Source organism: Calypte anna, chromosome 7, assembly GCF_003957555.1.
Source record: "Calypte anna isolate BGI_N300 chromosome 7, bCalAnn1_v1.p, whole genome shotgun sequence".
Taxonomy (NCBI): Eukaryota; Metazoa; Chordata; class Aves; order Apodiformes; family Trochilidae; genus Calypte; species Calypte anna.
Window position 1 is genome coordinate 11,771,543 of NC_044253.1, and position 23,375 is coordinate 11,794,917.

General features: G+C 46.5%; 1 protein-coding gene across 3 annotated transcripts in view; it reads left to right on the forward strand.

Moving 5' to 3' along the window:
* The window catches only part of LOC103531362 (kalirin), a 44,568-nt gene that overhangs the window by 17,622 nt on the left and 3,571 nt on the right, over positions 1–23,375 (forward strand). For 2 of the 3 annotated variants that reach the window (XM_030454539.1, XM_030454538.1), the window contains exons 2-6: positions 11,650–11,768; positions 13,391–15,107; positions 20,295–20,469; positions 21,372–21,576; positions 21,994–22,616. In XM_030454539.1, coding sequence (XP_030310399.1) covers positions 13,549–15,107; positions 20,295–20,469; positions 21,372–21,576; positions 21,994–22,616 — 2,562 coding nt within the window. In that variant the 5' untranslated portion in view covers positions 11,650–11,768; positions 13,391–13,548. The remainder of the gene's footprint in view (positions 1–11,649; positions 11,769–13,390; positions 15,108–20,294; positions 20,470–21,371; positions 21,577–21,993; positions 22,617–23,375) is intronic. The other variant, XM_030454540.1, reaches the window with a different exon arrangement.

A 23,375-nucleotide genomic window follows, 5' to 3' on the forward strand; every position in this document is an offset into this window, starting at 1 on the left:
AGAAAGCTTCATTCACCTGGAATCTCAGGTTCAGATCTTAATTGGGGTTATTTCTGCACTTGGCTGCATTGGATGACTTTGTCAACAGTGTTGATGTTTGCCAGCAGTTGTAGGAATCCCTGAAGACTTCAGGCATTGTAAAAAAACCAAAACATAACAAACTCACAGCATATAGTCTGATCTGGGTGATACTGTAGACTAGCCAGAGATCTTTGTCCTTTGAGGCACTATAGGCACAAATATACATGTTAGAGTTATTTGTGTCAATTCAGAAAAATCATATTGTCATTTTAATAGCTGACAGAACATCTGCTGTAGCTAGTAGGTGAAGGAACTTATTTTAACTTTGAATTCTTGCTTAGCATCAGAAGCTTTCCAGGGTGTCCATTGCCCTCTCTTCGGGGTGGTAATGGGATTCATTCTTCTGCAGTGTGTCACAATTCCTGTTGTGCCTGCCCCAGGCTGGGAGCAGGAGTGTTCTCTGTGTGCTGGCAGCAGGTATTTGAGCTTGTTTTGAAGGCTCTGGACTAAATCTCACCTGGCAACTTCCAGGCAAGCTGGTGTCTGCACAGTAACTGGCCATGCTAAGAAATCATCTACAAAATGGACTTCACTCTTTTCTGTTCTTCAGTGTTTAGGGGATTTATTTGTAGAGCCCCAAGTAGAAAAAAATCTGAGTTGAGCAGAGATGGAAATTTTTCATGAAACTGCAGATAAGAGCATCCTGTTTGATGGTAATACTCTAATTTTATCTGCTCTGATTAAAAGGTTAATTAGATCTCGAGCATTTATACACAAAGGAAAAATGACAGCATCGTGACAGTTTTTTGCAGCTTGCTCAGAGGCTGGCTCACAGCAAATCCACTTGGTCACTACATTCTCCTCTCACAGCCTGATGGCTCTTGTTTACAGCCTCGCCTGCAACATAATAACAGCCATAAAACATTTTGCCATTGGTCCTGCCAGCTGATGAATCCATTTTAAAGCCTGCTCATTGCATTGCGTGCTTTTCTCTTTGCATAGGGATGTAGTTAGTTTTGAATGTCACCCAGTCCTACAGAGGCAAGTGGGAAGATGGATTATGCTGGCAGCAATCCATCCATCTGTTCAACTGCCAATACTAATGTTTAGCTTTTTAGCCTCCCAGTTGTCTCAAATAATGCTGACCTACACGATCTGGGGTGGGAAAGGTCACATAGCTCATTTTGTCATCCATTTCTTACGTGGTATTTAAGCTTTTTGAGGTGTTACAGCTATATGCAGGAATAGTTGATGGGCAGTATTTATGAAGTTAAATCTTTTTCTGAGGTGCTGTGTTGCATGAGACTTTTACCATCACAAGGGCTGCAGCATCCCCACCATGTCTTCCCAAAGGTCTCCTTAAATAAGGTGCTCACAAAGAAATCTTACTTGTTTTCCATGAATCACTAGGTGTCTGTATGGATGTTTCTTCTCTTTTGACTGAAATGACCAAGTTGGATCTATGGAGTGGTTTTGTCTCTTCCTGCATTAGTGTGTTCAGCTTTGGGTAGGTGTGGGTGCTTTGAGACAGCCACAAAGGCTGCAGACTTCAGTGCTGTGAAGGAGCCAACTTATTAGAAGAAAGTTGATTGTTGGACTGCACTCAGATGTGATGCTCTTAGTCCAGTTCTTAGCACAGCCTTGGTAATATAAAAGTGTTTGCAAGGGCACTTGTCAGCTTCGAGGATCTGTGTCTTTATTTGTTCTTGGTAAAATTTAAGAAGTTTAACAAGAAAGTACCAGCCTTCATGAGGCAATTGGAACATTTAGCAGAGTGGTATGAAAGTAATGATAGGGTGGATAAAAAGCTGGACTTGAGCCAGCAGTGTGCTCTCAGAGCCAAAAAAACCCAACTCTGTCCTGGGCTGCATCAAAAGAAATGTGGCCAGCAGGTCAAAGGATATGATTGTGCCCCTCTGCTCTGCTCAGACCCCACCTGCAATACTGTGTCCAGCTCTGGAACCCCCATCACAGGAAAGACATAGACCTGTTGAAGTCAGTCTAGAGGAGGACTGCAAAATACCCACTTCTACTCTGCCCCAAGCTGCTCTGGGAAGTTCAGTGCCTGCCATGTCTCTACAGTCAGAGAATCATTAGCAGAAAAAGAATAACTGCATACACAATAGAACAAGTTCCCCACAGGCAGAGATCCACTTTCAAAAAACCATTATGTTCCTATAGCCTTCTGTGTCTCCCAGTGCAATAAACCAGTTCCTGCCCCTGTCTGGCCCTACCTGTTTGTGGTGGTACCTCCTTTATTCCACCCATAGCACTCACAGCCCCCACATCCCCTTACTTCCAGCTGGGGGAAAGCAAGATGCTGCAGCTGGTTCTGCACTCTCCACCCTGGCCAGCAGCAGATCAAGCAGGGCAATTAGGCCTGATAATTGCAACCACAACCATTCCTACAGGGTAGGCACCGACTGGAGGCATCTCCAGCCATTGGTGTTCCTAAAGCTTCTGATACAGTCAGGCTAGGGAAAAAAAAATTATTTTCATAGTTAATTGAAATGGAGAGGAAGAGAATAGGTGCAAATCCAACTTGAAAGAGCAGCCTTTGCCTCTCATAGTCCACTGGGAAAAATAACTTACTGGAGCCTTCATGAATAGGAAACACAAGTAAATAAATGATGCTGACAGTCTGATCAAAGAGTTGCTATACAAGAGAGAGCCTCTGTCAGTGCTGGTCCAGCCTCCATGTGCTTAGGAACATTGCCTGATAAATTTGATGAAGAGCTGAATTTTGCTCTTGGGGTCTCTTCCTGAGGTAAAGTGCTTTCAGACTCCATAATCCATTAAAACTACATTTATCAAAAGATGCAAAAGAGAGGGGCAGTGTAATTTTATCCTCAGTTCACAGGAAGGCAAAGGATCTGAACACACAAGTAGATGTGAAAGCTGACACATCAGTTGTATCTGATCTACACTGGGACATTTGCTGGCAAAACTGCCTACGTAATGATACTGCTACAGATACCTCTCCCATGTAGATATACTCCTCCATGATAACAACTTTCTGGAGATGAAATTGTGCCATTCAAGTGATGGAATGGTATATGGGTTAACAGTTGGACTTGATGATCTTAAAGGTCTTTTTCAACCAAAATAATTCTGCAATAAATGCCTGGAGCTGTACCACTGTTTGGAATCAGAAGTTCTCTAGTAAGTTTGTATGTATGTAGGGCAACTCCTGGAGCAGAAACAATGAGAATCTTTGCTAGAACAAAAAAATCATACCCTCAGTTTTTCTAATCGTACTAACACCCCCTCCCACCTAAAAAACAAACAAACAAACAAGGTATATTGCAGTTTGTTACGCCCCTTGGTGGGCATTTGCAGAGGAAGAAGGAGTCCCACTGCAATTTTATCACTTAAGCAGGTTGCAAACATGAGTTAGAAACGTTTTCCCTAGAGAAAGCAAGGCCAGAGGAAGAACTGGTATTTTAGGGAGTCTGCTCCTGTGCCCCAGATCCCTGGAACACTTGGGCAAGGTAAGAGGACTCAGTTGTGACTGGAGTGCAGCCTGTCCTTGCCAGCAGTCATTGCTCAGCTAGGATGACAGGTTAAAGATTACTCTAAATTGCATATTGCAGAATAAGAAGCTGTGGGAATCTGTGATGCTACTTTTGGGGAGTGCACGGTGCTGAGCCTCAGGAAAACAGAGCAAAAAACTCTGTGCATCAGTGGTTTTTCCACACCACCAGCTCTGGAGAGGCAGGGGGTTCCCATCGGCTATCGTGGCAGCTGAATGAAATTGTCACTTGTGATAAGGCATTCTGAGAGCTGGGGGAAATCCTGGCTCTTTGCCCGCTGGCACAAATCCAAGCGATTTCACTGGAGCCAAGATTTTCACTCTGTAAGTGAAATGAATTGCCAGGATGAAGCTGCAAAAATAACGCCTGGTAATGAAATCTGCTTGCAGCAGTGTGCCCATGTGCCAGAGCTCTGCTGAGAGCAGGAGAGATGGCACTGGCTCTGAAGAATGCCAGGCTGTTCTTGTGAAGGGGAGGATGTGTCAGGAAGTGTGAAGTGCCACTGAATTCATCTAAGGTGTCACACAACTGCCCACTTGTAGGCAAACTCACATAATCCTGGGGAATTTTTTTGACCCACCTTTTTTTTTTTTTTTTTTTTTTTTTTTTGCTAGCTCTCCCTGAATTCCCACCAACCCCAGGGAATAGCCATCAATATCACCATAGCAACAAGGAGTCGTTAATGGGATCCTGCCTATTGACAGCACAGAGTGCTGAGCTGGGTGGCAAGCCATAACCACCAGCTGCAAGGAGAAAGGTGGGAGCTCAGGGTTTCCGTGGGATCCATCCTGCCTGTTGTTCTCACTCCCTTACACCTCCCCAGAGAGGGCCTGCATTGCCCAGTGGCAATAAGGGACATATTTCTTCCCTTAGTGAGTTGTGTGCAGTGTGTGTTGTAGGGAAGTGCTGCCAGGAGAAGATGGAGCTGGATTTGCTGCTCAAGTAAGGATAAATGTGCCTCTCTTGGGCTTCTTTGCGCAGGGCTGTGGCACTGAGATACACTTTACATTGCAAATAAGCAACTTATCCTGCAAACCAACAGGGAGTTCAGAGCAAAGCAGGAGGCTCGGAGGCCAGGAAGGGGTAACAGCAGACTAAACTGTGAGGAGAGATAAAAGTCATGTCATATAATTCTGCTAAATGGTGAAGGAAGGGAAATTCTCAGCGGGTGTAAATTAGCATTGACAAGCTATTCTGATTTACACCCAGCTCATGGTCTGGCCCACCATCAGTCTAATCAGCTGAAAAGCATCAGCATCTGAAAGGGAGGGGGTTGTTTAGAGAGGCTCATGGGAGGAGTTGTGAATTGAGGAGTTGAAAATCTGAAAAAAGATGAAAATAAATTCTAGGTGGGTAGGGAAAAGCTTGTGATGTTCCCTGGGGCTGATGCAGAGGCAGAGCCTGGCCAGCTGCACCAGTTCTCTGTCAGGATTCTAACTGCCTGGTAGCAAAAAAAATGCAGCTCTGGACCTTCTGAGAGCAAACCTCTTGACTGGGATAGTTACAGTTCTCCCAGGTTTCTGTAGAAGCATTGCTGTGTGGCTTCACACTTGAAGGAATGGGAAGTGTGACTGCTTGTGGCCATCCACACCCTGGCCAGGACTGCTGATACTACTGCCATCCATGTGTCCTCACTCTGAACCCACCTTTGCCAGCAGTATGCCAGAGGCAACTGCCTGACAGCTTTGGGATGTGACCAAACAAGATACAGCATGAGATAATCCATGTCCCTCACCCTCCTGAACACCTTCTCCCTCCCCTAGGCCTCTCTCTGAGCTTGCCGATTATGCATTGCTGCCTTGGAGGGACTCAGTTTCTCCACCTTCCACCATCAGCTTTGGGGGGTGCTGGTCTAGGTTGTGGTGCAAAGTTAATGAACTGAGGCCAATAGAGTTAGGTTGGGGGATTTTTTTTTCCCCACTAGTGAGATGAGAGTTCATATTGCCTTGTGGGGAAGAACAATGCAGTAAGGCCACTAATGCACTCAAAGTTTGGGGTTTATGGCTGGGCTGCAAAATTTGTCTTTCTGGTAAAAGACAGGGAGCAGAAGCTTGTGATGTACACCTGACAGTTTTAGATCATCTGAGATACAGTTCTTCACCTCATCAGCTACCTGCTGCAGATGTGCTCTGTCTGGTCTTTACAAAATCATCTACTGGCTTACAAAGGCATGTCAGCTGAGCTTTGGGGGGGTGTGTGCCGGGGGTGTGCTGCTGGCAGCTGGAAGCCAGAGGGGAAGGGTCTGGAGATGGCACTGTGTAGTGTAACGAAGCAACCAGATGCCACTAATTGCCAGAGAGTGAACATGAGCTTGTGTCTCAGGACTCGCCTTTTATTGGCCCCCTGGTCCTGCTCATGGGCAGTGGGGGCCCACCCTAATTGGGCACAGGTGGGCTTGACACAAGCTCATGCTCACTCCCTGGCAATTAGTGGCACCTGGTTGCCTTGTTACACTACAGCACTGGGAAGTTACAATTGACCCTTTGGTGGGGCTGAGCTTCAGGAGACAGCCTTGACCTTTTCTATGCCTTGAGGAATTAGAAATTCACTTCTAGCCATATTGTGATAGTTTTCTGCAGTTAGTGCTGATGTTATATCTATGCAGAGTAGGCATCTGGAGGAATGGAGGTGCCGCCAGTGTAAAGTGGGCTCACATATGGATGGCTTTATATTTCCCAGATCTCACAGTGTGCTAGAGAGGTTTTCCTGGCTCAGGGTTGCCTCTGAGAAGCTTGTCTGAGTGAGGGAGCTTGGAGCCACGAGTGGATCATTCTTGAAGGCTGTGCTCAGCTCATGCCTGTTCCTCATGAGGCAGATAGTGCTTGCTCTGTGTGTATGCCAAGACCAAGGCAGGTGATGGGCCAGATCTCTTCATGCCTGAAAGCCATGGGAGTGCTTGGTTCATGACTTGTAAATGGGGCTGGGGAAACCACCTGATTCATGAACAGCAGCTGATTCAAGCCTAAGCATTGGCTCTGCTTGGTTATAACCCCCATGGGCTCCTTCTCCAGCTGTAAGAGGGGAGAGTGTGTCTCATGGTGTTACAGGGAAGTTCAGAATCTTATCGATCAGATGCATCCCTCAGGTTCATTGGTTCTCTGTGTGAGCCAGGAGAGGACTTTATTGCAAATAGGACTTTGTTCCTCCTGAGAAGGAGTCATGCTCAGATCCAGCTGGGACACATGATGGGAATGTCACACTGGTGTCTCTAGGAACCTTTGTTACAGTAACTAACATACTTAGTTTTCCGTGGCTGAAAGGCAAATGCTCATCCTCTCAAGCTCCCTTTCCTCTGGTGCATCATCTGCAGGACTGTTGGAGTAGTATTTTCCCAAGAGATGGAGTGGTGCATTGGTGAAACAAAAGAAGTGGATACCCTTTCCCAAAGCAAGGAATCAAGAGGGAATACAGGTCACGTTAAATGTATGCTGCACTGGACTGCCTACTCTTAGAAGTAGGCTGGAAGTATCATGTCATCACAGCCTTTCTGAAAGAGTAACACAAGGAGAAAACCATGGTGTGACACAAGAAGAAGAAGCTGCTAAGGCTTAAAGAGCAGCTAGAAAAATTCATCAGAGGCACTGCTGCCAAGACCACATGTGTGTGCAACAGTAGGGCTTCTCAAGTGAAAACTTTTATGTCAATAAAGCCAAGATCCCAAACAGCTTAAAAATTCCACAGAAAGGGAGCCAAGAATGTTAAAGACCTTAAAGTGCTTCCATAAAATCCTGAGATAGCTTTTCCACTTCCTTGAGACTTTAGAAGACCAATCTGACCAAAACAGAAGTTTATGTGAAGTTAAAATCATTCCTATACTCTCTGGTGGAATTGTGTGTGCCATAGCAGGATGTTCCCATGACAAACAAAAGATAATGTGGACATATTATTCTCTGGCATATCTGGCAGATATGCATATCTTTGGGCTGCTCTGATCAGCCAGGCCTGACCTGGTCTTTTTCTGAAGCAATGGTAATGATGGTGATGATTCAGAAAGTGGTACCTGTTCAGCAGCAGCCACAGATGGACTCTGTAAACTTGTGCTGAATGCAGTGGGATGGAGGAAAGTTTGGGGAAGCAGGAAAAAACAAACAACAAAACAAAACAAAACAAGAATGAGAAGAACAGGTGTGAATGGGGGAAAATGGTTGTGCAATATCATGTGACAAGGCGAGCAGCTCTTTGCACAGCAGAAATTTATTGCCATTGCCTGTGCTCTTAGCAGCCTCATAGACCCTGAGCTGCACTGGTTCTTGAGAGGTTCGAGAGAGACTTCGTTCCATGTGTCAGCCTGAGTCAACATGCTCTGTCCATGCTTATGGTTAAGCTGAGAACAAAGGGACTATAAATACTGTGAGCAGACTATAGAGGTTATGGTTTTCTGCATTACCTAGTTTTGAAACCATGGTGGTTCCTCTTTTTAGTGATCTTTCTTTGTGCTATGGAACAGACAGTGAAAGCAGTGATAATCTTGTAAACTCAAGGAAAGTGATGCTCAGCTGTTTACCCTAGGGAGGAAAAGAAACAAAGGAAACTGTGCTGGTTTACGTAACTACCATGGCTTTATCTCTCCTCTCCTGCTATAGTTAACAGGATGAGCTGTTAACAACATAGTTAACATAAGCGCTGTTCCTTTTTCTGCTGCTATAATAGACAAAAAACCCCTGAGAAATATAACTGCAATCACCTAATCATCCTACTGTGTCAACTAGTTCCTGCAGCATAGCTCTGGTTAAGTGAACAGCTAAGAAAGAAAATACAGCCAAGGCATCTTTATTTTTCTTGTTAACCTTTAACTTGATAAAATAGATGTATCTGGCATTCTTTCCTTTGAGATTGCTGGTGTTGTGCTAAAGTGGTGTGCATGACATGGCAGTAGACAGATCATGCTGTGTCCATGAGGTTTGCTGTATCAGATAGCAAAAAACTCAGAGCGGTATTGCAGCTTGTTAAAGTCCTTTCTACAGTTCTTTGAAATGTGCCTTTTGCATCCCTCTAGCTGGTTAGATCTCTGAAATAGAAGGCAGACTGTACTCTGGAGTAAGCCAACCTCTGTTCAGTTGCACAGTTTGCAAAACCCAGTGCAGAGAAATTAGAGTGAGACCTAAAGGTTAGTTTAATCTATTTCAAGATGGAGTAAAGTAACTCTGGTCCCTCCCCTCCCCTCTAAATAGGAGTTTGGTGTGATGGCTCTGAGTCAGAAATTAATTTGCTTGTGGCTGAGATGTTTTAAATGTGCAGAGTGGAAAATGTACCAGACTTACATGATCTCTCTGATCAAGTCAGGAGAGGCTAGACAGTAGCAAGCTGCTCTTCACCACCTTGTGGAACAACCTTTTCTGTTTGACAAGTCTATTGAACACATGTTGCTGCCGTCAAGTCTGTGAAGCAGCACTGGCAAACTTCTTTAGCCCTGCCAGATTTGGTGGCCTCTTCTCCTGAGGCTGTGTGAGGCCCTGTTGTCCCCTGTTCTGATGTCTCCAGAGTCCTTGGGCAACACTGATCCTCTCCCCAGTGCTTTTCACCATATTGAATAACTTATCCCATGCCTGCCTGCTTCATCCTACTGACCGTTTGATGCTTTGCTGTGAAGGTCAGCCAGGCAAAACAAGTTTTATGTGCATGGAAAGGAATAATTTATCCTTCAAGCTTTAATCCTTAAGAAATAAGTTCTTGGGGGGGATTTTGTAGGAAAATGAAGGTTAGTGGCAAGTCTCCAAGCAAGCACTTAACAGAGTATTGGAGGAGAAGTTGATTAAACAGAATCACAAGATAGAAAATAAGCTGAGCACACGATGCCTTTAGTCTTATGCTCGCTTAAGGTGTGAAGCTCATAACCACCAGGAGCTTTTCAGTCCCTCAAGCCTGGGAACAGGCAAATATTGCTCAGACAGTGTGATCAAAGAGTAATAATCTATCATTCCCAAAGCAACAGCCTACACTAAGCTCTTCTTTGTTATTTGGCCTGGAATAAGTCAACACTGTCTTGCAGGATTGCTGAGCTACAATAAAGCCCTGGCTCTGGGCTGCCTGGAATACCCAGGTGGATAAATGAAGGAGAGCAGCAGCAACCCACGGTGCTCACATATGCTGGGGAGAAATGAAGAACTGACAAATCACTGTTTGGCTTAACTGGAGGAGAACACAGGGTGTGTTAGGATTGCAGTGTATCTTTAGGAGAGAGTGAGGACCCTGAGTTGTGTCACTGTGACAGAAATCAGCATATACTTGTCTCCATTGCCTCACACTTCTCTAGCATTTGCTGTAGCTGCTGTCATTATAGCCTGTAGTTAGAGTTCTGATGTAGGAGGACCATCTCCTTCATCTTGCTGTAGTTCCCAGTGTTTCTTCGATGAGTCGTCATAAGACTCCATTTCATGTTCTCCTCCAGCAGAGTTCCTAGACCATGCTTGTGGTCAGGTTGCTTTAGAGGTGAGTGTGTAGACATATGCTTTATTTTATCAGTGCCACTGACCTGGCAAATGCAAGCATCTGAGCTGAATCTGTGACACTTGGTGTGTGGCATGAAGAGTGGAGCAAAGGAGAAGGGGAAGGAGAAGGAGGGAGAAGGGCTCATTCCCCTTCATATGTCATGACTCGGGCAACAGTTGCCCTGGGTGATCAGTGAAATTAAGCTTTGCTATCTGACATGCCATCCACAATCCTCAGGGTAATGACATGTTAGAAAAGGGCAAAGCTAGGTGAATTCAGTTGGAAAATGGTCCTTTCAAGGATGGAGTGACAGGGAAGACCAGTGCTTCTGTCTCACAGCTGCCTTGCAGATGTGATGTGGAACAGAGCTCATGGATTTCTGAAGCTGACCCTCACTGCCCTGAGCCCCCTTGCACACCCAATTCTGAGCTACATTCATGTGTACCTTTCCTCTGAGCTCTCCTGAAAGTATTAAAGAAGCCTTCCGTGTCTTGGAGTAAAAAGTCACTTTTGAGAGAAAGAAAATTCAGCTCTGATGGGTGAAAAGGATTAAAAAAAAATATTTTGAAACAAAATTCCCCCCTTCCTCCACTTAATCCAGTAGTTGGTGGTGCTTGCCTACATGTCAACAAACTACCCAGCCTCCTCTGGAAAGTCTCTGTCTCCTGCTGTCTTCTGCATCTGGCTATGTCTGTTCTCTGTCTTCTCTGAGTCCTCCACTCTGCAAAGCTGCCACTGCTGCCCTTCTCTGTCCTTCACCCTCTGCCTGCCCCACCTGCAGGAGGTTTCTCCCAGCTCTTCCTTCCATGAAAGGAACTTTTGTGGCCCTATGCACATCTTCTGGAATTTGCCCTGGCAAAGCAGCAGCAGCTCTGTGCCGCCCAGCAGTACCCATGAGCACTGGCACCTGCCGCACCTGCTGGGGAAATCAGCCTCTGCCCTCCTGTGGAGCAGGGACAGACCCTCTCCTGTCACTGGGTTTGAGGTGCTCTCCCATGTAATGGAGGGACACAGCCCACCTGTGTGGTCTGCACCATGCACCTGAGCGGGCAGAGGCCTGTGGGCTCCAATCCCTGGTGTCACTGCAGCTGCCCTGCAGCCCAAGGAGGGGTCAGCATGATGGACCCTGGCAGTAAGTTTCCACCTGAAGAGAGACCATGGGGATGCAATCAGTGGTATTCTTAGTGCTGCCCCATCTGTTGGTGAAGGGAGCAGCCACAGACAGGTCTCCTTCTCATGTTTCTGTGCTTCTGCTGCCTTGCTCTTCTCATGGCTCCTTCTCCCTTTGCCTGCACCCTGTCCTGGCTGGCTGGCTCTCTCACACACACAGGCAGTGCTTGCCAAGCAAAAGTGTGGCTCAGGAACCTGCTGCACAAGGGCCTTGGTTTCTCTTCAGTCCTTACTGTGTGTAACTCCCTGCCTTGGGCAAGGACAGCTTTATTCTTAACTTTCATTACAGCAATGGTTGTTTTCTCTTTCTGGTTGGTCTGGAAGCACAGTGGTTTTCAGTCCTGTGGCTGTGACTGGATCACAAACCAACCTGACAGGCCATGGCATCTCTCATTAAATGCAGTTTTTCATGCGAGCCCTTTGGTGCTGCCTTTGGAGCCCTGTTCTCTACTCAGTCACTGGCTCTCACATCCTTTCATTCTCTCTTTCTTGACAGATGATGTTATAACCTATGATCACAGAAAGTCCTGATCCTCACATTTCCCTGCTGTCACCTCTGGGCTCCTTCAGAGCCACGAAGATGGGGGAGGTCCTGCCCCACCATGAGAAGACTGGGTGAGAAGTGCCTATGACAACTTGGGGAACAGCCACACCTTGAGAGCTAGTTTTAATTTTTATTATTGTCAATTATGACAGAGTGAAATAATGTTCTCCATTCAGTGGTGATCGACAAGAGCAACTCTGCATTCCCTGTATGGAATTAGGTTAGAGATAGTTTCATTGATGTAGGGAAAGTACATCAATTTGAACCTGTCTAAGCAAGGGGTGAATCAAGCTGCCAGCCACTTACCAAGATTGGTTGTGAGCAGTACGCTGCCTCAGACTTCTCCTCAGATGGAAGATGTCTGTAGGTAGCTTACACAACATGAAGTGTCCCAGCATTTAGGGTAACAAGCCTCTTCCTTCTCATCTTGGTTGAGGTGGCTGTGCTGCCTGAATGGTTAGTAGTGTGCAGAGAACCATCTGCACTACAAACAGTCTGAACTGTAACTTACACGTTCCTACCTTGCTTTACTAAGACCTATTCCTGTGTGGTCAACCTAGTTGGTTCTTGCCTGGCTTCTTATCAGAGACTGATGCCTCACCACCCCAGCTCTAAGTTGCCCATGTGAATTTCAGGCTAACCCCACATCTCCAACCTAGTATTGCTCTCCTTTACATATGGCACTCACTTGTTCCCTTTTCCTCTGTTTTTCAAGGGAGAGAGTGGACAGCCACTGCTGTCTTGCATGACTGCAAGCAAGTCCATGAGGCCTAAATCCTTAAGTGAAAATCATAATCTCTCCACTCAGTGTAAGGAGGTACCTTCTACTTCGAAGGATGATTTCGACCTACATCCTGCTGGCCCAAACTGAACTGCTGGGATTTAATTCTCCATGTTGCTCTGAACATGTGTTTTAGTTACTTAGCTTCCCTGGGCCTTACAATACTGAGCACTGAAGCCACACCTCTTCCTGGGCCTCTGCTGAGCTGTCATGAGAGAGGGTGATCATTTGGTGATGACTTGTTGCTAAGTGGTGAGGAGGATGCATTTGTGAAAGTCAGTGAGGTACCTTTGTCTCTGCACTGGAAAGGCCTTGGACAAGCTTGGCTATCAGTCACTAAACCATATGCATCTTCCCTGTGAAGGGTGAGTCAAGAGTGTTAAGGGGCAGCAGTGTGACTCAGGGACAAAGCCACCACCAGTCAGCTGCCTTCTTCCTCCTTGCTACTTGAACCTTTCAGGAGACCACACTGTCATGTCATCTTTTACCACACCCAGCCTCTTCCTTATCCCACATACTCTTGTCAGCACTCCATTGGAGGGAAAGAACTTCGATATCTCTTGTAAACCTCCCATCTTGTTGGTGTTGCTGTGTGAGTAAGCTGAGCCTGCAGCAAGCACTTCTGAGCATCCCTCACTGGAGTTAAGCAGTGTTAGTGTGAGGGTTTGCTGAGGGTAGGTAAGATAAACTTCTCCAAATTCAGAAGGGTAGTGTAAGACCACTGCTGCCTTGGCTAGGGATGGAAAAGGTTCCCTGCCCCAGGCCTTGTGGCTCATCTCCTACTTATGCTGTTCTGTTTCTAACCAAGCTATTGGTGTTTGGCTTCTGCATTCTCTGGAAGCAGATCTGCTGTTGCATCCTACGAGTCATCACCAGGCTGCTTCAGTAACTCATCTTTCCTTCCATTCACAGGTCTTCTACGCATGGCGACTCCACCCATGTGAGAACTCTCTTATGTGAGTACCCAGCAGCAGACTTTGCTGTCTGTGGTCTGTGGACATTGACTGGCATCTAAGCAGCACCCCAGCTCAGCTCCCTCCTCTCCCCTAGAGCCTCCATGTGCATTTGCTATGACATACATCAGTGTTGATGAGACACAGGAACACTGCCGGGTGATCTTGAGCTGCCAAAATAATCAGCTCTATGCACAGCATGGCTTAAAGGATTTTTCAGTTAGCAGCATGCATCCACTAAAGAACCTAGACACTCACATTCTTTCTGGGGACTTCCACACTCTAGACTCCTGCCACACAGGCAAGGCACCTTTGGCTGCTCCTGTGGGAAACCGGATGTATCGGAGCGTGGAGAACCTTCCTTGGGCAACAGTTGCTGAGCCTGGGCTGTATTCTCACTTCCGGAGCCTGGATAACGAGATCACCTTTCGCTCCAGAGGCATCAGTCAGTGGACAGAAGGCTCTGTGGATGTGGCTTCAGTACAGAGCACATCGGACTCTCTGAGAAACCTTTCTCTCCATGTGAAACAGACATCTCGATCAGCACAGAATGTGTTCTTCCCTCCCTTTGCCAAAGTGCCTCAGTGGCTTTTCCCTTCTGCCAAGGAAAGAGCCCTACATGGGGATGCCAAAAAAGAGCTGAAGGAGAAGCTGAGGCTGCACAGCAGTAAGGTGGCAGAGCCCTGCAAGCCAGTGTGTCCACAAGGGACTCTGTCTGACCTGAGGGCTCAGGAGTTCTTTGAATGCCAGATGTGCCAGCAGTACAAGAATGGTTGTGCAGTCAACTGCTGCACAGTTTTGGTGGAACACACGTCTCTCAGGCACAGCCTCACAGGGAGGCAGAGACTGTGTTTTACACACAGGATCATCAGTCCAGAAAACATCAAGCAGGAGACTCAGAGGAGGCTGCAGCTCCGAAGGCAGAACAGCTCCCCAGATCTGCCCCTCCAACAAGCTGGGGAAAGCCATGAGATGACCAAATCCAGAACAGCAGAAGCCCTGGAACAATACAGTGGGAAAACAGATGTCAAAACCACACTGGGACAGAGCAGGGAAGACCACTGCAAAGGGAGGCTTTATATACCCACCTTTGAGGAATTCAAGGAAATGAGAAGTAAGGAGGCAAATTTATTTGTCAGCAGCACTGGGCCGACAAAGTGCTTGAATAAGAGTCTGCCTGCAAACCAGACACTGGAGGAGAAGGATAAGAATGTCTGTACAGAAGCTCTGGGGACCAAAGCTGTGGATGAAGCCACTGTCACAGCAGAGGATGATGATGATGTGTTCCCTGAAAACCACACATCTGCTGGTTTTTCCCAATATTCAGCTTCATGGGATGGTTTCAGAATGAGTAACCCTGAGGTGAAGGACCAGATCTCCAGCTCGGATATATCCCAGGACCCCATTTGCTCTAGCCCTATTCCACGATCACCTTTACAGGCAGTAGCAATGCACATTGCTTCACAGGAGATCTTCAGTGATGAGCAGCAGAAAGGAGACATAAGACAATTAAATGATGTCCTCCACCTTGCAGGGCAGTCACTGGCTTCTGAAGCCCAGTCCTCTTGCTGTTCATCGCTGCTGTTAGAAGCCACAGACTTATCCAGCTATGGAGCTAAGCTACAAAAAATGAAGGATGAATTCATAGGTTCAGCTCTGGAACTTATTAAGAAAAGGTAACATGCTCTGTGTGGTCACCTGAAATGTGACCCAGTCTCCCCTGATGCATACATTTAACACCTGTAGCATAAATACGCTGTTGGCGGAGTCTTTCATCTTGGGGTCTCTGATAGAAACATGGATATGTCATAAAGCAATTGAGCTTAAACTCCTTCTTTACGTGGGATTAAACACAAAAAACATCTAGATTTTGCCTTTTTGTACACCTTAATGCTGTCCAGACAGCACCCATTAGTAGCCCACACATTTTATTTCTGTAAGAAACTGTTGAAAGATCCTTTTTTTTTTAATTTTAATTTTATCTTTAAACTTCTGTTAAAAGTAGGGGACAACAAGAAGCTACAAAGTACTAATATGATTCCTTGGAAAGGATATGCAGAGTCCATCCCACCACTGCAGGATATGAATTCAGGTAGTGGGACATGTGGCAGTAAGTGCTTTCACTTGCTGCCTTTATGTAGTGAACTGCCAAGCAAATGGAAGCAAGATGGCTCCTATGAGTCTTGAACCACAAGCTGGAGACCAGCACATGCAGCGAGTGAAAGTACGTGCAAAAAACAGTTGTTCTGCCACCTCAGCCAGTGTATATAGTAACAGAAAATATTTTCATAAATCCTTCGACTTCTCCAACCAAGCTTTCCCCTTCTCTGGGTAAGATTTTCACAAGGGCTGCTTTCTCTATTCTGATTTTGGACACTGCAATCCTGTTACCTGCCTCCTGCCAAAGAAATGGGGGTCCCTTTGTGTGCAAGCAGTGGACCAAGAGGAACCAACAGATTTCTGGAAGCTAGAAATTGGGGTCAGTTATTATTGTTTATCACTAGATAAGGCTGATGAGAAATGGAGGCATAAGTGTTAGTGGAGTGGTTTGTTTCCATACACTTGATGTTCAGGACTGACTTTACAAAGAATTGTCTTTGACTTGGTTCCTGGCTGCTTCAGGCATCCACAGCTGTGGTGTGTGAAATGCCAGAGCATCATACCATGACTTGGTATTTCTGGAATGCTAGAGCTCTGAGGCTGAACTCAGGTTTTAGAGGAGATGGTAGTGACCTGCACAGGAGTGAGATTCATCTGGAAGAACTTCTGTGGAGCTGAAGCTCCCCATGTAAACAGAGCCAGTGCAACAAGCAGAAATACTTCTACAGCTTTATAATCCAAATGGAAGTACATGGTGTCAGAGCCCTAAATATTTCCTTCAGTTGTCCAGCCCACCCTTATGTTCTAAAGTATGAAAACCCAGCGGAGAAACAGATGAGAAAGCCATGGTATGCAGTCACTTTTATTGAGTAGGACTCTTTTTATCATAGACGTGAAATGAAATACACAGAGTGGGACAAACTGTGAGTAGGAGCATAGGAACAGCTGTCTGGGGCAGATCAGAGGTTTCACTGGTGTCTGGAGCCCGAGGTGCATGCTTAGCAAAGTATATAGGAATGGGTAATGGGTAATCTTCCTACTATTCTCCCAGCCTCCAGACACTTTCTGCCCAGGGTCTTTACAGTTTCAGTGTGGTTTCTGTTCTTTTAATATGCACATTGGTTTTTGTTTCTATGAATGTATTCGGTCTCCCTAGTTGTATTTGTTAACATATATGAGGTGATTTTATTAACATCAAAATGTTCATAAATTTAAAAATGAGGATGACAGTGGTTCCAGTATTAGAGAGGTTGTTTCATGTGAAGGAACCACCCTGGCCTGTTTATTTTCCGTAGTAGTAACAATTAATGGCAAAGGTTGTATTTTCTTCAGGAAAGCAGGAGGAAAACAAGTCTGTTGGCGGTTCCAAAGTATTGGCTAGTGGCAAACTCCAGTTTCTTTTGGCTGGAAATTTCTCAATTTTCCATCATTTCATCTGAGACTGCAGAGTGCTTTTATGTTCGTTTATAACTGAAACTGATTCTCACTGCAGAAGTGGGAGACTTTTTGTCTGGCCGTTTTAGGTCCTAAGTTATGTTTGCTGACATCCAGGCCACGTTTATTTTAAGTCTCAAGTGAAATGAGCTGAAAGCTGGGGATTTGGTCCCATTTCCACAGATACTGTCCTCAGCAAACTTTTGATAGAGAATTTGTGATGGAGCATCACAGAATAAGATAGCTAAAGTTGTCTTCTCTTTCTGGTGGTTCTGTGTAAGTGTTACAGATTTACAAAGCAGTTTTGTTTGGTAAGTTACTTGCCTCCCTAACCATTAAAAGTTAATTACTTAAGATTCATTCAAATGGCTCGGTATTTCATCAGTGAATATTTGATTTTCAGCTTCATAGTTATGGTGGCTTTAGCCTCCTCAGTGGTCACTTTAACTTAGTGGATAACTTTAACATGGGTTCCTTTAACTTAAATTGTAGTCCTGGCTGGGAAAAGGGTTTTGAGATCTAGATGGAAATCCTGTAGGCATTTGTAGTCCACTTTCTGAACTTGTTTAAGGAGCAAATTGCTCAGGATAAGGGCGTGTATGGACCTGGCATTCTTGTCTATAAAATGTGTGACAAGGTGACAACAAAATGATGCACAAGGAAGCAAAGGACATGATTAAGAAAGAACGCTTCCTGGAAAGAGTGATGGAGTGTGATTGGGATGACATTGTGATGATGGGTAGAATAACAGCTTCCCATAGCAGAGGATTCCAAGTCTGGAAGCCAGGGAAGGAGTGGACAAAAATGTTTCCATTAGTCAGAAAGAGTCTGGAACACCTGGAAAGGAGAGAACTGCCAACCTGTACCATGATAAAACCATGAATGATACTATAGAGATTGTGAAGGAAAGCAAATGCACCTCCGGTTGTACACCACACATCCAGTGCCTGTCCTTCCATGAGATTCAGAGATGATGAATCAGAGGTGTAGAAAGCCAATCAGAAAGAATGGACTACAGTCCTTCCTGTGCTGGCCCAAGCACATAATCTGTCCTGGGGAGAACAGGGAAAAGTGACACAAACTCCAGGCAGAAAGCTTCTATCCCAGTAAGTGATTTGGTCCCACAGAAGGGAACATCCCAGAGCTCACCTTTCTGCAGCTCTGTATGAAAGCAGACAGGACTGGTTGAATAGCCATTGGCTGTGAACCTGTTGGCAGCCCAGATCTTTCCCAGGGGAAGGGGATTGGATAAAGGGGCACAATCCCTTCTTGGCAATGCCCCTTTTTCCTTTTAAGCCAGAGGCAAAGATTAAAGCAGGATGCTGGGAGTTGATGTGATCAAGAGAAATCAGTGTTTGAGTTCTGAGCTCTGCTGCTGACTGTGTACACATTCCACTGCCTCTCTGTGCTTCAGCATGATCCCTTCTTTGGGCATGTTTCAACGAGAAGCTGTCTGAGTAGGAGTAGCATTTGGAAATGGTGGTTTCTTGGCAGTGGCAGATCCTCTTCAGAAGCCTTCTTGCTCCCTCACCTCCACCTTCTCTCCCTCAGGTGTGCTCAGCTGAACTGTTCATGCTTTACCCAACTGAATGAAACAGTGATGAAATTATCTGGCTGGGAGTATGTGAGGGAAGATATTTGTTTAATCCCAGATCATTTCATGACTGATTTTAGGTCATGGCCACACAGTTACATTGGACTGGCTGAAGGAACGGTACCCTAAATGTGGTTGGGGACAGGGGGGAGGAGGGACACAGGGGCCTCTTGCCATGGACCAGACCAGGATCGGGCCTGCGACCCTGTAAAAGGCTAATGCAGTCTGTAGTGCAGACTGCTCCATGGCAGCACTGATGTTGGTACTGCTTTTCTACAGGCCTGGAGGGGTGAAGTGATGCTTCCAAACACACATGGCAAGGAGTTAGCAGAGCAAAAGGAAAAGCAGAAGCCTTCTGTTAGCACTGTGCTAACAGACATGCTAAACTCTTTTTAAGCTGGTAATTCTTCTGGTAGTGTTAGCTGGGATGTGCAATCGTGAAAGCAGGGAGCTGAAAAAGTGTCAGCTGGAAAGTTGCAAACCAACTTTTCTGGCCTGACAACAGAGCCAGTTTGTGTTCTGGTAGATATATTCCTTCTTCAGTGATTTCAGTATTGGCTGATGGTTTGTTATCAGAACCAGCTGTCAATAATTGTAAGGAAAATGCACACCTGTCTTATGTGTTTACTTGTAGACAACAGTGTTGGAATTGTACATTAGCAGTGTGACCTACCAGTGTAAGTTCACAAATGAAGCCTTTAAGAAGTAGGTTGTTGTCATAGGAGACTTCTGTTAGGCATAAAATACATGCAAAATCTGAAATATGTTCCAGACGTGGGCCTCCTCTATGTACAAGCATCCATGTTCAGTCCTAATGTTTCTTTTTAAAGTAATCCAAACCCATAAAATTAAGTAAACCTAAAATGAAGAAATTAATATTATTCCAAGCAGGCTTTATTATGCATGGAAATATGGTATCTTAGTCTGTTAAATGTATCCAAAGTAGTATCAAAAACTGCGGTCTGTCAACCTCTCTGTCAAGTCAGTTGTTTTGCACCTGACTGTATCTGTCTGGAGAGGTGATGTTGTCTATAGAGAGGGTGAAGTGGGGTTGGAGAAGGCTGTTTGCATCAGCCAGGCCAGGCCTTTGCCAGCACCACACAGCCATGAATAGGAGCATCTCAGATCTGCCAGCTGACAACAACAGAATCTGCTAATCTATTCAGGGCTCTTAAGTGCACCAGAAGGCCTGGTCCTGAGTTCACTAAAGCAGAGGGAATTTTTCCAGTGGCTTCAGCAGACCTGGGATCATATGAGATGAAAAACAGAGGGAAATCTCCTTTAATCCTGTAATCTCTTCAGAGTATTAGGGTTTTTAGCAGGTGATTTTCTTCCAGATGAGCAATACGGTTTCTGTGTTGACAGTATCTCTTTAAATAGCAGCAAATATGGATGTGGCCTACTTAGAAAGAGGTTTTTCTGGTCCCTGTGGGTTAATATAATGTTTTATGGACACAAAAATACCCTTCGAATACCCGAGACTTGATATCCCAGACTGATGCTGACATGAGTGCAATTATCTGATTTGCACTGCTGTAATTGAGCTGTGTTTAGAGCTCCTGAAACACACGCACAGCTGTCTGTGCCGACCAGTCTTAGATTCCTGCATACACTTTCCCTGAACTGTTATGTCTGGTTGTTGGAACCAGGGCTTTGTTCTCAGTCTCATCTGTGTCAGGAATGGCAGGTGAACTGCACATGTGATGCTCATCAGAGTCTGCTTTTTCCCTTGCAGCTGCAATGCCGAGACTGCTGCCAAATCCCCCTCCGAGGGACAGTGTGATCTGAGGGAATCTGATCTCCCACCTCCAGAGGACAGCCAGCAGCCCACAGCCATGTCCATGGCAACAGAGACCTGGGAGGCAAAGCCAAGCAGTGAAACATCCAGCAACACTCCACCTGCAGGGAATGTAAGGGAGAGGAGCTCCCCTCTCATCTTGAGCATGTTTAGGATTTTTTTCTTTTCTGAAGCTCTAAAGGATCCCTTTGTTGTAAGAACTGGTCAGATTGGGAGCCTGAGGTCTGAAATCACACCAACTCCCATGAGCAAGTGAACTGTGTTACAAGGGTTTCTCGTGGATCTTTTAGTACAGTTAATAAAACAAGAGGCAGTTTTGTGCCCTTACCTATCTGCTGCTGCCTCTCTTGCAAGAAGTTCAGCAGTAACCCCTAGTGGCCTGCAGTGTGCCACCAGTCCCTCGTTGCTTCTCATCCTGGGAGAGCAGACAGACTCCCTCCCAGTCCTTACTTGATCAAACTACTGGTATGACACAGAGGCTGGAGTTCCTGATCCTGCAGCACTGAAATGTTCACAGAGCAGAGGCAAGCTAGCTCAGATCCTTGGAGGACAGGCTCAGCCTCCCCTGTAGGCCCTTAGCCAGGTCTCTGCACTTCTTCATGATTATCCAGTAGCTGTGTTCCAGCCACCACAGAACCATTGTACTCGGAGATGCACAACAGCAGAGCATGGGGTGTCCATGCTGTTAGGACTAAGCAAGACAGAGGGAGCTGGTAGGTGGTGGATTCTCCATCCCTGGAGGCTTTTAAGAAGAGACTGATGTGGCATTCAGTGCCATGGCCTGGTAACCACAGTGGTAGTGGGCTAAGGGTTGGACCTGATGATCTCAGAGATGCTTTCCAACCCAGATGATTCTGTGACTGATTTCCTAATGATTGTGCAGCAGACCTCCATTTACAGCCCTAACACTGCTGAGCTGCCTTTTCTCTCTTTTGGCAACCAGAGTCCAGTGGCTGCAAACGAAGCACTGCTTTGGCCACTGCTATGCTCCAAACCTACTTGCTTTTCTTGCAGACCCCTAGTCCCAGCTGCCGCAGATCCAGCTCTGACATTGTCCACGAGAGTACAGATGGTGCCAAGGCGCAGCGGGAAGTGAGGCTGCGGCCACACTTCAGTGACCCCATGCCTGCAGACTCAGTGAAGAGGAAGCAGCTGGAGCTGAAGATCGCGGCTGCAGCTCGGCAGCACGCACAGAAGCGCCGGCAGGAGCGAGACTACGGTACTGACATCTGCACACCCACAGGGGGGTGATGGGCTGCATGCTGAGCACTGCTACACTAGTGTAAATATGGAGTGAGACACTACTGACCTGGGGGAGGGAAGTGTTCTGGGTTGAACCCAGGTGTGCAAGAAATGGGGATCTGCTCTGCTGCATCTCTGTGCCTGCCTGGTGGGTGGCAGTGGGGGAGAGGGACCAAATGAGTTCACAGGTATAGGCAGAGCAGGGATGACAGGCTTCACCTGGAAACCATTTACTTTTGACCCCTGAACTTCCTAGCAGCAAAACTGAAGGGGAGACAGCTAACAGTCCTGCTTTCACCAAATCTCCCCCTCCAGAGTTTCTACCACTCACGTCGGTACCAGCTTGGGCTCTCAGGTGAACTCTGTGCCTGTAACTATTTGTGTCTGTTCTCAGGTCCAGTGGTGGCAAAAGCCAACCTTGGCCACGGTGGCAGTTTTGATGAGACCCGCCGCACCCCACGTGGCTTCCTCCGCTCCAGACATCATTGGAGCAATGTCAGCAGCCTGAGCACAGACAGTGGGATTGTTGGCATGAACGATGTCCGGGATGACCTGGATCCCAGCAAGGCCACCCGGACCAAGTCAGCAGATGTGGAAAGGGCAGATAGTGGCATTGGCCAGATGCCAGCCAGAAAGTGGAGGAACAGGGCATCTGAAACACTGAGCTCCCTGCAGGCCTGGGAAGCCCACCGGCCCTGCACTGACTGTGGAGAAAGAGACCTCCCAGTGGAGACTGATGTGCAGAACTGCAATCAGAGGCGGGCTGACCTCTGTGAGAAGTGTCGCAAGCGCAGAACAGAGCGCAAGGAATCTGTGCTGGAGTTTGTCAACACAGAAGCCAGCTATGGAGAGGACCTGCGCATCATCAAGGAGGAGTTCTATCTCCCCATGCAGGCAGCTGGGCTGCTGAGCCAGGAGCAGCTCCTGGGCGTCTTCAGCAACATACAGGAACTCATCGACCTCAATGACAATTTCCTGGAGATACTCCAGGAAGAGATTGATCAGGCCTTTGACCAGGTATGATGATGCATGATCTGAAGGGGACAGACGGGGCAGACAGGAATAGATTTTGTAATACTGAGGCAGCGTAGATGGAGCAGAGGATCAGGAGGTAGGACACCTGGATTCCAGTCATCTACCTAGTCCCTTGTTTCCTCAGCTATCATAAACCAGTGATTTCAGTAGTCCTGTGTCAGATCACAGCTGCTGGCCTCACTCTCTGCTGTGATGATGCCACTAATGTTAGCAGGCCACCAGCAGTCTAGCTGGTTTATCCTATCAACAGGGCCTAAACGTCCCATTGCCAAAGTTAGCTTTAAGCAGTTTGCTTGGACACTGATCAGTGTGACCATGGGGGTACAGAGTTCATCTTGGTCTGGTGTTTGCCTTGGGTTATAATTCATTGCAGCTTGCCTCTAGGCTAACTGTGGGGACAGGCAGCACAAGCTGTTCCCTGCTCTGGTAGCAGCTCTGTATACCAGGCTTCTACTGATGCACCCTGCCTTGCATATGGGACTTCCTTACCCCACTAGCATGGTGGTCAGAGGGCAGAGAAATAGAAATAAGCCTCTGTAGCAGCAGACAGTCACTGCAAAGGACAGATGCACAGCTCCACACCCTCCTTTCTTCAAGAAGCCAAAACCCACTTGTTGCTGTATCAGTTTCACCAGGATGTTTTGTTCTCTAGGATACACATCTCTCTCTCTCACATCATCTCACATCCTCCCTGCATGTCAGACTGAGTGACTCATGTCTCAAAAACTGACAACTTTGACA